The 17,084-nt window shown below is 40.3% G+C and overlaps 1 protein-coding gene across 1 annotated transcript in view; it reads left to right on the top strand.

Annotated features, from left to right (window-relative positions):
- The first annotated feature begins 6,600 nt into the window (after positions 1-6,600).
- The window catches only part of CFAP97 (cilia and flagella associated protein 97), a 35,441-nt gene continuing 24,957 nt past the window's right edge, over positions 6,601-17,084 (top strand). The window contains exons 1-2 of the mRNA XM_065405593.1: positions 6,601-7,483; positions 7,586-7,657. Coding sequence (XP_065261665.1) covers positions 6,619-7,483; positions 7,586-7,657 — 937 coding nt within the window. The 5' untranslated portion in view covers positions 6,601-6,618. The remainder of the gene's footprint in view (positions 7,484-7,585; positions 7,658-17,084) is intronic.

The raw sequence follows: 17,084 nt of genomic DNA, 5'->3' as shown, positions 1-17,084 counted from the left end.
TATAGTTGGCATTATGGAGGGATGGTTGCTGGATGTCCATGTCATAGTCAACTCTTCTTCTTCAGCAGTTAAGGTTTGATGCTGGTACCAAGTATTGAGAATATTTGCAAGAAAATGAGCCGGAGATAGTGCTTGTCCCATTCGTTCTTTTAATGCTTGTAATTTAATTCTGTCATTGCATATTTCTCTTTTTAAGATCTCACTCAGTTCCTTCCAAATTTCAAGAGTATCAGCAATAAAACAGCTATTTCCCTGCATTATGGTCAAGGCTACAGAAATAGGCTTCAAGGTACTCAGCATGTGTTCAACATTTCTCTTAAGCCCAATGTTAAAAACTTTGGCTGTGACAGTGCCATCTATTTTTTTTCATTATTTTGTTCACAATCTGTCATCAGATTAGGCCAGTTCTTGATATAGTGCTCAAAACAGTCCACTACGGAGTTCCATCACACGTCTTGTGGGAGAGTTAGCTTGGTTCCTCCCACTTTTTTCAGAGCAGCTGCTGCAAAGTGGTTGTTATGGAAATATTTTGTAATTTCAACAACATTAGCCTTTATTTCTGGAAAACTGAAGTCTTTGGCTAGGAGGTGCATCAAATGAGCACTGCAACCGTACACTGCTCTACAGCCAAAATGCTTCTGAAATAAATGTAGTCAAACTTTACTAATTCTGGGTCACTGAGAACGAAAATGATGCTTAAAATTGTTGATTGGCTCTAGTTTTCAAGATATGCTATTGGGTCAGTATATACGACCCTTGACTTGGGAATGGCGGAGGATAAGTGAGTTATAAAGGGAAGGGATCTCAATTTAAACCAGAAATGACTAAAATACATCTTTGACTGGATCTATGAATAAATCTGACTGGGTTTGGACAGTACTTGCTTTTTAGGCAAAACAATGAATGATGCAATCTGAAGCTGGTATTGCATCATACATGATATGAATTGCATCATGTTATTCCTAGAAGTCATGGATGATGCAATCATAACGAAGCTTACATCACTCTGCTGAACAAATTGCCCTATATCCACTCTAGAAATCATACAGTGTCGTGCTCTCTTATTTGTCAGTGTTTGATTTTGCAAAGGGACACATTTCTGTTTAGCCAAAGTGAGCAGAGATGCCTCGTATTTGTGTGAACAGTGCAGATAACTTCTGCTATGTTTGTGGTGAAGTGACTTTTGCATCACAAAAGCGCAGTATAACCACTATGGTTAAGAAAGCCTGTCACCTTTATTTTGGCTGCAAAATTGGAGATCAGGACAAGAGGTGTGCTGCAACACTTGTGCAACAAATCTTCGCCAGTGGTTGAACAGGAAAAGGAAATCTATGCCTTTTGCAGTGCCAATGATTTGGAGAGAGCCAACAGATCATACCAGCAATTGTTACTTCTGCATGGTGCCTCCAGTTGGGAAAGGTGTGTCAAAGAAGAATAAGTGGACTGTGCATTATCCAAACATTCCATCAGCTATACGCCCAGTACCCCACGGAGAAGGACTGCCGGTTCCTGATGCACCAGAATCATTCTCACTTGAGGCAGACGAGGAAGAGGATGAAACTTCTGGTCCTGAACCATCAATGTCACAGGACCCACATTTTCTCCCATCCTCCTCCTCTGAACCACACCTCATAACACAAGGTGAACTGAATGACCTTGTCAGGGATTTGGAACTACCCAAGAGTAAGGCAGAGCTGTTGGGCTCCAGACTACAGCAGTGGAATCTCCTGGCAGGTGATGTTAGGGTTTCCATGTTCCGTGACCGTCAAAAGGATCTTGTCCCATTCTTCTTCATGGAAGGTGATCTTGTAGCCTGCAACAACATCGATGGTGTGATGGCAGCCCTCAACATCGTTCACGATCCGGATGAGTGGAGACTGTTCATTGATTCATCGAAGACGAGTGTTAAAGCTGTTTTACTGCATAATGGCAATGTTTTGCCATCAATTCCAGTTGGTCATGCAGTCCATATGAAGGAAACCTATGACAACATGAAACAACTTTAGAGGTGCATAAACTATGACCAACATCAGTGGCAGCTTTGTGGCGATTTGAAGGTTGTTGCTCTCTTGCTTGGTCTGCAGACTGGATACACAAAGTACTGCTGTTTTCTCTGCGAATGGGATAGTCGTGCAAGAGATTCCCACTACATCAAGAAAGATTGGCCACTCCGACAGTCATTGGAGCCTGGGAGGAAAAGTGTTCAGCATCCACCACTTGTTGAATCAAGGAAGATTTTGTTACCACCCTTACACATCAAGCTGGGTCTGATGAAGAACTTTGTCAAGGCCATTGACAAAACACAAGCAGCTTTCAAGTACCTCCGTGGAAAATTTCCAAGGTTAAGTGAAGCTAAGATAAAGGAAGGTGTCTTTGTTGGTCCTCAGATTCGTGAACTTCTTCGAGATGATGCATTTGACCATGCACTGCGTGGCAAGGAAAAGACGGCATGGAAAGCCTTCCAGTTAGTGGCAATAAATTTTCTCGGAAACAACAAGGCAGACAACTACAGGTTGTTGGTGGAAAACTCCTCAAGGCATACAAAAGCCTGGGTTGCAACATGTCACTAAAGATACATTTTTTGCACTCTCATCTAGATTTTCCCCCCCCCCACCACCGAACTGCGGAGCAGTGAGCGACGAGCACGGCGAGCGATTTCACCAGGACATTGCAACAATGGAGAAACGCTATCAGGGCAAATGGAGCCTATCAATGCTTACAGACTGTTGCTGGACAGTGACAAGAGATGCTCCATTTAATGAATACAAGAGACAAGCCAAGAAGCGCCGAGTAGACACTGAATAGGACTAAACTATGTACAGAATAGTTTTTTGCCTTTTGTTTCATAATAAATTTTATTTATATAACCCTTTTGCTGATTTTTAAAGTGTTACATAAACAGGACAGGTGAAATATTATCATGTAAAGCAACCATAAACACACGAAAAGACCTAGGTTTACAATTTATGATTAAAACTCTACTATCTACACAATATACATAGACATAAAATGTAAAAACTTAAATATCTTAGAAACAGTAGCCAATCAGTTGTTTTAATTGTCATATTTGAATTCAGCACATCAAAATACATAATAAATAGCACATTTTATCTCTGAAGCAGACGACTTCTCAAAAATTGTAGACCAGTGTATTAGTTGGGACTCTCTTCTAAATTTCTTCTCATCTTGGATACATTTGCAGCTTGGTCTGTGATCAAGCTGCATACTAGACATTTAAATTTTTTTTTCAGAGTTTGTTATAGCTTTAACTGCTACTTCTTGTAAGTATTCTGCTGTGTGTGCATTTCCTGATGTATCAATTGTTTCTGTAAGGAAGACATTCCCTTCTTCTGTTGTCACACAAGCACATACAACAGCATCATTGTGGACATTGCTCCACCCATCAAGACTCAGGTTAACAATTTCACCCTTTAGACCTTTTGCACACTGCTCATTTTCTCTTTCATACACTTTATCCAGCAATTTGCCTGTGACATCTGCTCTGTTGGATGGACTGTATCCTGGTCTTAATGACTGAACCATGTTAATGAAGTGTGGGTTCTCCATCATACAGAAAGGAAAGTTTGTTGCATAAACAAACCGGGCAATTTTTTCATCAATTACCTCTTTTTGTAATCTGCTGGTTCTTATCACAAATTTACCTATGGTTGTTTCTGGATGATGGAGCTTTTTTCTCTTTTTTCTTTTTGCTACAGGTGATATACTGTGGTTATGTGACATACGTTATGTGACTGAAACACTATCATTGGCAGATAACGCTGAACCTATAGAAAATGATGGTGATCTTGAAGGTGGATAGTCTTCAGAATCCTGTATGTTGGGGATGAATTCTCCTAAACAAAATAAGTCAATGCAGTTATTTAATTATTATTACCATACTGCTCATTTAGTATTACTCATTGCATTCACTGACACTCAGTACTACTTTAAAGGGGAAATTGTAAAAGGAAGATCTGCCTATTTCAGCTATTCCTTTTTTATCACAACTGCATCTAAAATGATAGTACCATAGAGTAACAACCATATTTTTTTGCTCAAACATGAGAATTCAAGAATAGTCCAGAAGGAAGACAGGCAGTCCTTAAGAAAGAAGTATGAAATAGAAAAGTTTACCAACCTGAAGATCCTGCATGTTCAGACATGTTCCTTTCATCATCTTCAACACAGCTTCCTCCTGAGAAGGAACACTTCTCATGACGTTGTTTCATTTGGGCAACCAGGCCTTGCATTTCTTTGTTGCACTGTTTACATTTTGCACGCATGCTTGTCTTACCCACAGGTAGAGGAACTTCATTCAAATATTCCGAAACTGGGTCTCTTTTATGGCTTGCTGCCATTATAGGTTTCCCTTTTAGTGAAAGAATGGTATGGTAGATCTCAAATCAATGAAGGCTACACTCAGAAAGACCTCAAGACTACTGGAATATGCTGCTCAAACTGTTTCACTTTTGTTTCTACTGCCTGTCCCTCCCTTCTCACATTTATATCCAGACTTTTTCTCCTTGTCCAGATCTGTTCCGCCCCCAAAATCTTCTATTCATTGAACGTTTTGAAACTTTTACAGAGAGGTAAGGGATTGACTCTGAGAGTTCTTATTTGGACAATGATGGATAGAAAGATATATAAATACTTCCATAAAGTGTCGAATGTATGTATCCATGAGCGCATACTATTCAACAAGAGACAATAGGGTTGAGGTCTGTTATTTCTCACCTCTATATATTTTATTTAAAAACATTTTTCCTGTTAACAAGCATGTTATCTCTGGAGACCCAAATTCACAGTTGAGAACTGCAAAATTAGGCATCTCTGATGGTATCTTCTAGACTGAGCCCCATTGAGTAGATAGAAAGATTAACCTAAATAATCTATACAGAAGCCCCTGGAACCCCATAAGATTGGGTCTCTAATCCATGAACTATTGGAACTCATTTACAAAACTTTTCTTAAACATTACATGAATATATTGTCTCATACTATAGAATTAGAATTTATAATCCCTATTCCATAATGAGATATCTTTGAGCTATAATGTATCTTAATTAAAACTGTTTTTAGGTAGGTTTTTCCTCAAAAAGCATTTTATCTAAAAAATCCGATTTAAATAAAAAAAAATTGGATACACCTCTACCTCGATATAAAGCTGTCCTCGGGAGCCAAACAATCTTACCACCTTATAGGTGAAACTTATATTGAACTTGCTTTGATCCACCGGAGTGCGCCGCCCCCGCCGGAGCACTGCTTTACCGCATTATATCCAAATTCGTGTTATATCGGGTGGCGTTATATCGAGGTAGCGGTGTGTTGGTGGTGTTTTTTAAGGAAAATCATTGATTTTTATCCACCCTGAATCCAAGTAAGATTGTTCTGGGAATATCTAATGTGAAGTTTACATGTTCTTTAAAAAATAAAATAAAATTTGGGAAGTGTATGTAATATATAGATGGTTTTAACTTTGCCTTTTTCATTCTTTTTAATATTTACTTTATAATAAAGTTGTTATAGTTAAGCTTTTTTAGCATTACATTTCCTTTTAGGCTGTTTTTAGGAATGCCTCTGAAAGCTGGGTGTCAGATTCTACAGGATATTTGAAGCCAATTGACACAAGAAGTGATAAATACTGCAAAACTCAAATTCCACTCTGGACTTTTAAGAGGGGGGCGGGGGGAGGGGGAAGCATGTCTTGTCCTGCTTCCCCTGTCCCTATTTCAACAGCTGTGGAGGAATTCAGATTTGCAGAGTTGATGGCTCCCCAGGTTTCCTTCCACTTCTGTTGCCCTGCAGTGCTTAGGAACTTTGCAAGCTGTCTAGCTCACTAGATCTCCTTTTGCTTCATTGGCTCTTCGAAGCTTTGGATCTCAGTAGACTCCCTGGTTTCTTACTACTTAAGCTGCTGTATGGCGCTCTTGAACTTCATGTGGTCCATTTTTCTTCATGTAGTGGTGCATGATTTAGAAAGCTTTGAAGCTTCAGAGCAGTTGAAAAGTGGGGAGAGAACTGGGAACGATGGGCCCTGTGGAATTTCTGTGCTTCAAAAAGTACTTGAGGCAGGAGTGCGCTCAGTGCTAGTATCATTAGTGTCAAGCCAAGTGTAAAAGTTTCCCCTGATAAGGAGTTCTACAACGTTTAGGTCTCTGCTCCCCTTTCTTAAAGATCTGTGGTTCTGTTGCCTTGCACAGCTTAAGAGCTATGCAGGGTTGATTGTTTCCCCCCGGTCTCCTCCTCATTAAACTGCCTTGTAGAGTCCAAAAGCAGTACAGTGTCCCTTCCTCCCCAGCTTTGCCCCAATTTATGAACTTCACAAGGTTTGCCCCCCCCCCCCCACTGTCCTAGTTCCAACTATCTACCGCTTCTCCTTTCTTTGAGCTTGTTTCTCTTAAGTCTGCAGCCTCTTACCATATTATCTGGCCCATATATAATTATAAATAAATATTTAACTTACCTGGTCCATAACATATTTAATTATATCATAGAAGTATATCATTAATAATATAACCTAGAATTATACTGAGGGTATACTGCTTTTTGTTAATATTTTGAAAACCCTTTTTCACACCTGCAGGACCAGGAGTTGGAATTTATACAATAACTTTTGAGATGGACCGGTATGAAGATGTGTCAGAGGGTGAAGTGGACCACTCTTTCTTTGATAGTGATTTTGAGGAAGAGCCAAAGAAAGAAGAAAACCCTGTTGTAGCCAATGGCGAAGAACATAGTGAGCTCATAGAAAAAGGAGATACACACATCGCCAAATCAGACTCAGAATCGGAAACAAAACTGAGGCAAGAACACAGTGCTGAGGAGGAAAGTGAAGAGAAAAAGAGAGAGTCACCAAAGGATCATTCCATAAATGGTGGCACTGACCATAGTGGGAATGCTTCATCACAGTCAGTTTCTTTAAGTTCAGAAAATGCAAGTACATCAGGTAGAAATTCTGCGCTAAGTAGAAGAATACGTGTAAACATTCCAGCTGGGATCCCCAAAATAGTTAGAGAAGGTGAGGAGGATTATTATACAGATGAAGAAGACAGTAGTGATGATGGCAGAAAACAAAGGGTTAGACCTAAATCAGCTAAGCAATCCAGTAGCATAAAGAAAGTTAACAAAAAGTATACCAATATTAGCTCATCCTCATCCTCTTCTTCCTCCTCAAGTTCGGATACAGATGGTTCAGATATGGATTCTGATAGCTGCATATCAGATTCATCACACTCTTCCTCAAAGAGAAGTATATGTAACTTGGCTCTTCTATCTCCAAGACAAAAATTCAGGCCAGGAATAAAGTCAGTGGAAGTAAAACCAAAGCTTGGTGAATACACAGAGGAGTCTGAAGATACAGTGACTGATGTAACACCTCTATCAACACCAGACATCAGTCCTATCCAATCTTTTGAACTTGCAGCATCAAATGATAAGAAACTGAAAGTAAAAAGACAAGAAAATGTGAGCCAAGAATTACAGGGTAATTTTGAGGAATTGAAGTACGATACAAAATTTGTAAAGCCTAGCAGACTAGAAAATGGAAAATTGAGACCCAGTCTTACATCTGTATCTTTCTCACTAGATGCTGAGTTTGATCGCAGACATAATCAAAAGGTCTTGCATGATGCTGTGGACCTGAATCAGCTTTTGAAAGGTGATTTTTAAACAAAATTTTTACAAACTTATTTACAAAGTGTGACCTTTTCTGTGTTGAGAGGAGCTATGGCATTGAGCACGAATGGAAATTAGGGGTCATTGTGTGTGCTGCTTTTTCTTTTAAAATTGGCTTCAGACCAAGTTGTATCAGTTTTAAAGCTGCCTTGTGGTTTTGTTTGTTTATGTAATAGCACGCTGGTACATCAGTAGACTAATGGAAGTGCTCCTTTAATAAACTCTTATGGGTAAAGGGATAAGTAGCCATGTGATGAATCCCCAAATAGGATTGATATTTTCACAAATCCACTGACATCATACTTTGATTTGTCAAATCATGATCCATTTAATAACTAACAATTTTCTTTAAAAACGCCAAACTTTTAATATGGGAAATCTATCAAATTATGGACATTCTCAACTTTAAAATGCAACTCAGAATTAAACACAGCTATAAATAGCAAACATTTTACAAATACATTTTAACTTCTGGTGCCCTTATGATAAATAAACAAATCAAATGAACTTAAAATTCCTTCTAAATATTGAATGATGAAAATATTTTAATAAAAAAATGAACAGTCAAATAGTCTTTGAGAGGTTTTCATTTAGACTGTAGCTTCTCCTTCCCAGTAACTTTATGAAATGTCTTTTAATGTTGGTGAGAAGGAGCCCGGTGTCCCATTTGCTGTCCTATCCCCAAAATTCCTCAGTGGGATGGGAGCATCAGATGATCAGGCAATGAGCACATATAAACTAGGAGTTGTGCACCTTCTTTCTTAATGATTCCTTCTGTCTTTATTCTCACGGTGTAATGGACCAAATTTTTAGCTGTTTGGAAGCTGCACTGTGGGCAAGAAAAGAAAGCTTTCCCTAACCCTTATCTGTTATTCCCTATGCTCTAGCAGCTCTGCTTAATGGTGACTTCATGCACTCAGCAAAGCATCATGTTAGTACATAGTATTGGTAGGGAACTAAACTTTTGGGTAGAGCTGGGTGAAATGTTTTTAACATTAGTTTTTTTTTTTGTCAAAAGGGGCATCAAATTGGGCAAATAATTTCAGCTGAAACTTTTTTTGTTTTTTTTTTAAGCAGTTGAAACATTTCATTGAGGCTTTTTGATTTGAAATGGTGTTTTTTATTTCAAATTTGGCCAATTTTTTTTTTTAAAGGTAAAATGCACCTGGAACAGCTGAATCAAATGGAAAATTCAAAATAAAAAAAATAAAATAAATAATTTCAGGTTGACAAAACATTTTGGTCAATTTTTGAAACAATTTTGTTTGGTTTTTGTTTTTCAATTCAACAACAAAAAAAGCTTGTTTCAGTTCAAATCAAACTGGATTTTTTTTGTGGGGAAGGGGACCTTGGAATTTTTTTGTTTGGTGCCCAAACTTTGTCACATGCATAAAACAATAGGAACTATAATTTAATAAAAATATTTTCCAAGGATATGAATATAAGGAGCAAGTTTGTTTCCACAAAACTGAAAAGCAATTACTCATGGCCATCTTTAAGTAATACAAGTCAGGAGGCGAGAAGTGGAATTTAGGTATATTTACCAATTAATGATGCTGATTAACACTTATATAATTTCCAAATGACTTCAGTCTAGAACAATTAAACTGGCAAGCATAAGATGCTGTGATTACTTTGGGTACTTCAAAAATTAAAGCAGATAAGATATTGACCTTTGGAAAGTGGCTACTGTGGGAGTACAGACACTTTTATTCCATAATTATTTTTACACTTTCAGCTTTTTCAGTATGCACAAAATGAGTGCGGGGAAAATAATTTTTCTGAGAGAACAGAAATGTACAACACATGTTTAACCATAAGAATTGCTTTATTATGAGCATAATGTGAGCACTGTGTGACTATCAGAGATGCTTTTAATACAATTTTATTAAACCTTACTAATGAAACATAAAAAGGATGATGCTATAATATTGGAAACAAGTATACCTGGGTGTAAATGTATGTAACAATTACATGAGTACAGTTTCCTGAGGTGAATGTACCCCCAGCTCATACTGTAGTTGTGGGTGATCTGCCTCTTGCTGGAGGCATTCAACAGTGTACCTTGCAGAACTGAGCTAAGTGGTAACATGAAAGTCTCTTTTTTTTTGATATGGGGAGAAAATGAAGATAGAATGGCATGTTATAGTACTAAAGGAGAAAAGATGGGAGAAAACTATAATAAGAACATGACGTTAAAAGAGTAAACTTTGTGTTGAAACAAACAGCTGTATTGGATGGTAAGTGAAGAGAGTGGCGTGGCATGTACATCCTGTAATGGGGGGTGGGGGAGGGTGTAAAGTGTAAAATAACTTTTATGATTTAAAATGACTCTGTTTCAGTTTGAGCATATAGAACAATATGTATATCGGCACAAATTTATAGCAGCTGACAAGGATTTTTAGCATACAGTAACTCCTCACTTAAAGTCGTTTTGTTATTAGGTTGCTGATCTATTATACTCTTTTTAAAGTCGCGCAACGTTCCATTATAAGGTTGTTTGGCTTGCCCTGCTCCACCCACCCACCCAGCACTCTTGCCAGAGAGCAGGGTTGTGGTGTGGGGGCTTGTCCTGCTCCCTCCGCCCGCCCGGCATTCCAGCCAGGGAGTGGGGTCAGGGAATGGGAGCTTGCCCCATTCTGCCCACCCAGCATTCCAGCTGGGGAGCGGATGGGCGGAGTGGGGCAAGCCTCCGTGCCCCGACCCCACTACGCCCTGCCTCAACTAAGCTTCACAATCATCATTGGTGAGTACATTATTACATAGTTTGTTTAAAATTATTTAAAACTTATATTGTATATGTATATAATGTCTTTTGTCTGGCGAAAAAAATTTCCCTGGAACCTAACCCCCCCCCCCCCCCCCTGCATTTACATTAATTCTTATGGGGAAATTGGTTTCGCTTAAAGTCGCATTTTTCAGGAACATAACTACAACGTTAAGCGAGGAGTTACTGTACATTTTTCCTCATGCTATGTGCCCTTAGTACGTGCTTATATAAAACAGGCAAACCATTCCATACTATTATAGTTTGGAAAAATATTCATAATTTTTAATTTAAAGCACATTTATCTAGTAAAATAAATCTTTCGAGTGTCTCAAATCTGTAATGTTTTTTGCTATAGGAACATAATTTTCAATGTGTAAGTAGTTAAATATTTAAGTTCTTCCACTTGGAATTAAATCAGAACAAAATAATTTGTACTGAAAATACAATTTTCTCCCTGTTATTTCAATTGCTTTTGAACTTTTTTAAGGCAGGTACTACTGGGCAGTTCTATGACTGTTTTTTTTTTTTAAAGTTATTTAATAAGAGGCCAGAATTATGAATGAGAGAGAACTTCAGAACGATGGATGTTCACAACAGGTGAACATCTAAGGGTATGTCTGCTCTGCAATTAAAAACCTGCTGCTGGCCCATGCCAGCTGACTCATGCTCCTGGGGCTCAGGCTAAGGTGCCATTTGATTGCTTTGTAGATGTTCGGGCTCCAGTATCCTGTGGGATGGGAGGGTCCCAGAGCTCATGCTATAGCCTGAGCTTGCACATCTACACTGCAATTAAACAGCCCCTTAGCCTGAGACCCATGAGCCTGAGCCAGCTGGTACAGGCCGGCCATGGGTTTTTAATTGCAGTGTAGACATACCCTGTAAGTAACTTTATTCCAGCACTATAGTCCAGTGGTCTCCAAAGTGGGGGCTTCTGCAGTTCGGACGCCTTTTTTTTCTTTTTTTTTTTTTTCTTTTTGCTTGCTTGCTTGCTTGGGGCGGCAAAAATGGTAGAGCCGGCCCTGCGGCGCGGCAGGGGGTGCGTGCTCAAAAAAATTTTTTACTGATGGAGTGCGCGATCAAAAAAGTTTGGAGACCACTGCTATAGTCCTATTGCTGATGAAAGCACTGCCTATGGCAAGGCAAGCTGTGATACGGCCTCTAGTGGTCATATGGATAACAAGGTCAGCTACTTGTCAAGTGATAGGAATGGAATTGATCTAAATAAGTGGAAGCCACAGCAATATTAGGATTACAGTAAACCAAGATTTTACTTGAAATTGGGTAGAAGTGTTGTCCAAGCAACATACATTTCCCAAATGTTTAAATTGTTAATGACATATTACCTCACCCACCTCATCTTTTATTGGACCAACTTCTATTGGTGAGAGAGACAAGTTTTGAACTTACACAAGCTCTTCTTCACGTCTGGGAAACTTAATCAGTGTCACAGCTAAATACAAGGTGAAACAGATTGTTTAACATGCGTAGATAACACATATTTCAAGGTTCCATTCAAGGTGAAGTAGCCTGTTTAAAACCCCATCAGTCAGAGTTTTTATTGTATATATTCTGATATGTGTAGCCTTAACCTTTGTGTATTAGTGCATAATCTTTTCTTTTGGAGTTTGTCCTGTTGTTCATTCCTGCTTCATCTCACTCCCAAATATAAATTAGACTTTAATTCAATTGTTTTTCATGTCCCAGACTTCCCTTAGAAAGGTCTATCTTCTTCAACAGAAGGGTGTGATGGGCATTTTTCATTCTAGATGCTTTAGCAAGGATTAGATCTCATGATAGCAAGGTATCTTGGTATTTTACTGGCAGTTGTAAAAAGACCAACCCAGACAATCTATCTCTCATCTCCAATGGAGTAGTCTATGAACAAATTCAGTAGACCCAGGCTTCTGTACATTAGCAGTCCAAAGCACCCGGTGCAGACTAGCCTAACAATAGTTTCCATTTCAGATGGAACAGGAAGTTTCTTCTTTAACTTGGCTATAACGGCTTCCCTCACCACAACTGCCACATCCCTGTGGTCCCTGATGCTTGTGCTCTTCTCCAGTCTCCCCCCATCCCCTTCCCTCCTTCTAAGACTCTCTTGTTTCTGTTAGACTCCAGGCTAGAAGACAATCTCCCCACACACCAGAGACAGCAGCTCAATTTGCTATGTTTAAGCAGTAGTAGGGGGTGTCAGAGAAATTCCTCTACTGACAGCACCAGGCAGTTGGGGGTCCTGACCTTCCTCTCAATCAAACTCTTTCATGATGCCTGGAATATTCCCTGAAATTCTGGAATTGCTTGGATGTGGTGTTCCAAAGTTATTCCTTTAAAGACAAATAGAGGTGCCATGAAGTTGAGTGTGGGGCCTTGCTTCATTCAACCGACAATGCTGCTCTTAATAGAGTTAAAGAATCCTTGCTACATATATTTTTCCTCAAAACAATTTGTAACCTTAAATAGGAAACCAAGCTCGAACTAGAGTTCATCACTTTGTTCTCAGACTGAGAATACTACTAAATCTGAGACATTAGAAGAAATAATTCTGGTCCCCCTCTAGCTCCTCTCATGGAATTTAAAATAGACTCATGTTCTTACAATCCCCAAGATTGATTAGAGATCTTAACCAGTCTTTTAAAATAAAAATTTCGGTGTTACAACTAAGGATAAAATTTGCCTTTAAGTTTCTACTCCTTACCTTCAGTTTGTAGTTTGGAGAATGCATTTGTCCACCTCCTGAGTGGTGCTGGCCGGTGTGAATTCAAAATCCATGCTTAATATCTGCATTGATTTCGTATTAGTTTCCAGGTTATATTCAAGATTCTGTCATTGATCTTTAGTCCTGAATGATCTGGAATCCAGTTATGTGAGACAGTGCCCAATTTCTATGTCAGCAAAGATCTTCTAGCTAATTTTTAGAAGTGTGAACATTATGTGATTAGCTGCTGGGCTGTCTCATTTGAGAACCCTGTGCCTTTAGAGTCTAGTGATCTTATGTGAGGCTTGTTTGTATGGTTTAGTGTTTGTTTTTGTATTCTTTCTAGATAGCCCATCTGATTTGTGTGTTAATCTCTGTAACCATTGCAGCAGGTACACCTCTACCCCGATATAACGCGACCCGATATAACACGAATTCGGATATAGCGCGGTAAAGCAGTGCTCCAGGGGGTCGGGGCTGCGCACTCCGGTGGATCAAAGCAAGTTCAATATAACGCGGTAAGATTTTTTGGCTCCCGAGGACAGCGTTATATTGAGGTAGAGGTGTAGTATAGAAATGAGTAAAATAAATATAAAAACTAAGGGCTGTGTCTGTCTAAAATCAGGATTATTAATTCTGATAAGAAAAACAAATATTTTCTTGATGTCTTCAAGGATAAACTGGGTAAAATTTCAAGACTCACCCACTTTCTCAAGTTATATATGGCAGGGAGTGGAAGGAGGCATAGGACTCCAACCTTGTCAAAAGACTTTTTCGGGCAGTCTTTGCCCCTTTCTTGACTCTCCTTCTGCCCTCCAGTGAGTCCAAGTGCACTTTCACTTGGCAACACCTCTCTATATAAATGCTAAATAGTGTGGTGTGATATGATGTGGTTCATACTTTTAAAAAAAAATTCAGCTCACATTTGAGATTACTTATGGCATTCCATTATGAAGTAGAACTGATGTCATTATGCGGATTATCCATTATGACATGCTGAGTGTAAGAGTTACCATTAGCATTTCAGTGCTGGACAGATCATGTCCATACTGTATGAGATTTTAAATACATCAGTATGAGGAAGATCCCAGACCATTCGCTACTGAAGGAGAACAGGTAAGAGAGCAAATTGATCATATTTCAGAAAATTTTTAAATACAATTTTAAAAAATAAACCTATAACCTAGGTGGGAGGGGAAATATGGGAGTTTGAACAAGTGGTCTTCATCTACATGTTGATATAAAATGGGGCTTTGATTGTTTGGGCCAAATTTAGAGATTGTGATCTCTGTGGCAGGAACTCTCAACGTCTGTTTGCACAGTGGCCAGCCCAAGAAGGACCCAATCCGGAATGAGGCCTTTTGGCGCTAATTTGATATCAATACTTAGCTTAGTAAATTTCTGTATGTCATTTTCTCCACTTTCTATGGGGAAGCTGTATTCACTGTGACAGAGCTTGTGATTCCACAAACAGCGTTACGCCGCTCCAACGTTCATAGAATCATAGAATATCAGGGTTGGAAGGGACCTCAGGAGGTCATCTAGTCCAACCCCCTGCTCAAAGCAGGACCAATTCCCAACTAAATCATCCCAGCCAGGGCTTTGTCAAGCCGGGCCTTAAAAACCTCCAAGGAAGGAGATTCCACCACCTCCCTAGGTAAAGCATTCCAGTGCTTCACCACCCTCCTAGTGAAATAGTGTTTCCTAATATCCAACCTAGACCTCCCCCACTGCAACTTGAGACCATTGCTCCTTGTTCTGTCATCTGCCACCACTGAGAACAGCCGAGCTCCATCCTCTTTGGAACCCCCCCTCAGGTAGTTGAAAGCAGCTATCAAATCCCCCCTCATTCTTCTCTTCTGGAGACTAAACAATCCCAGTTCCCTCAGCCTCTCCTCATAAGTCATGTGCTCCAGACCCCTAATCATTTTTGTTGCTCTCCGCTGGACTCTTTCCAATATTTCCACATCCTTCTTGTAGTGTGGGACCCAAAACTGGACACAGTACTCCAGATGAGGCTTCACCAATGTCGCATAAAGGGGAACGATCACGTCCCTCGATCTGCTGGCAATGCCCCTACTTATACAGCCCAAAATGCCATTAGCCTTCTTGGCAACAAGAGCACACTGTTGACTCATATCCAGCTTCTCGTCCACTGTGACCCCTAGGTCCTTTTCTGCAGAACTGCTACCTAGCCATTCGGTCCCTAGTCTGTAGCAGTGCATAGGATTCTTCCGTCCTAAGTGCAGGACTCTGCACTTGTCCTTGTTGAACCTCATCAGGTTTCTTTTGGCCCAATCCTCCAATTTGTCTAGGTCCCTCTGTATCCAATCCCTACCCTCTAGTGTATCTACCACGCCTCCCAGTTTAGTGTCATCTGCAAACTTGCTGAGAGTGCAGTACACACCATCCTCCAGATCATTAATAAAGATATTAAACAAAACCGGCCCCAGGACCGACCCTTGGGGCACTCCGCTTGAAACCGACTGCCAACTAGACATGGAGCCATTGATCACTACCCGTTGAGCCTGACGATCTAGCCAGCTTTCTGTCCACCTTACAGTCCATTCATCCAGCCCATACTTCTTTAACTTGGCGGCAAGAATACTGTGGGAGACCGTATCAAAAGCTTTGCTAAAGTCAAGGAATAACACATCCACTGCTTTCCCCTCATCCACAGAGCCAGTTATCTCCTCATAGAAGGCAATTAGGTTAGTCAGGCACGACTTCCCCTTGGTGAATCCATGCTGACTGTTCCTGATCACTTTCCTCTCCTCTAAGTGTTTCATAATTGATTCCTTGAGGACCTGCTCCATGATTTTTCCAGGGACTGAGGTGAGGCTGACTGGCCTGTAGTTCCCCGGATCCTCCTCCTTCCCTTTTTTAAAGATGGGCACTACATTAGCCTTTTTCCAGTTATCCGGGACCTCCCCCAAACGCCATGAGTTTTCAAAGATGATGGCCAATGGCTCCGCAATCACATCCGCCAACTCCTTTAGCACCCTCGGATGCAGCGCATCCGGCCCCATGGATTTGTGCTCATCCAGTTTTTCTAAATAGTCCCAAACCACTTCTTTCTCCACGGAGGGCTGGTCACCTCCTCCCCATACTGTGCTGCCCAGTCCAGCAGTCTGGGAGCTGACCTTGTTTGTGAAGACAGAGGCAAAAAAAGCATTGAGTACATTAGCTTTTTCCACATCCTCTGTCACTAGGTTGCCTCCCTCATTCAGTAAGGGGCCCACACTTTCCTTGACTTTCTTCTTGTTGCTAACATACCTGAAGAAACCCTTCTTGTTACTCTTAACATCTCTTGCTAGCTGCAACTCCAAGTGCGATTTGGCCTTCCTGATTTCACTCTTGCATGCCTGAGCGATATTTTTATACTCCTCCCTGGTCATTTGTCCAATCTTCCACTTCTTGTAAGCTTCTTTTTTGCGTTTAAGGTCAGCAAGGATTTCACTGTTAAGCCAAGCTGGTCGCCTGCCATATTTACTATTCTTTCTACAGGGATTGTTTGTTCCTGCAACCACAATAAAGATTCTTTAAAATACAGCCAGCTCTCCTGGACCCCTTTGCCCTTCATGTTATTCTCCCAGGGGATCTTGCCCATCTGTTCCCTGAGGGAGTCAAAGTCTGCTTTTCTGAAGTCCAGGGTCTGTATTCTGCTGCTCTCCTTTCTTCCTTGTGTCAGGATCCTGAACTCGACCATCTCATGGTCACTGCCTCCCAGGTTCCCATCCACTTTTGCTTCCCCTACTAATTCTTCCCTGTTTGTGAGCAGCAGGTCAAGAAAAGCTCTGCCCCTAGTTGGTTCCTCCAGCACTTGCACCAGGAAATTGTCCCCTACACTTTCCAAAAACTTCCTGGATTGTCTGTGCACCGCTGTATTGCTCTCCCAGCAGATATCAGGGTGATTAAAGTCTCCCATGAGAACCAGGGCCTGCG

Source organism: Emys orbicularis, chromosome 5, assembly GCF_028017835.1.
Source record: "Emys orbicularis isolate rEmyOrb1 chromosome 5, rEmyOrb1.hap1, whole genome shotgun sequence".
Taxonomy (NCBI): Eukaryota; Metazoa; Chordata; order Testudines; family Emydidae; genus Emys; species Emys orbicularis.
The sequence above is the reverse complement of the archived record's forward strand: the minus strand, read 5'-3'. Positions and strand labels throughout refer to the sequence as shown.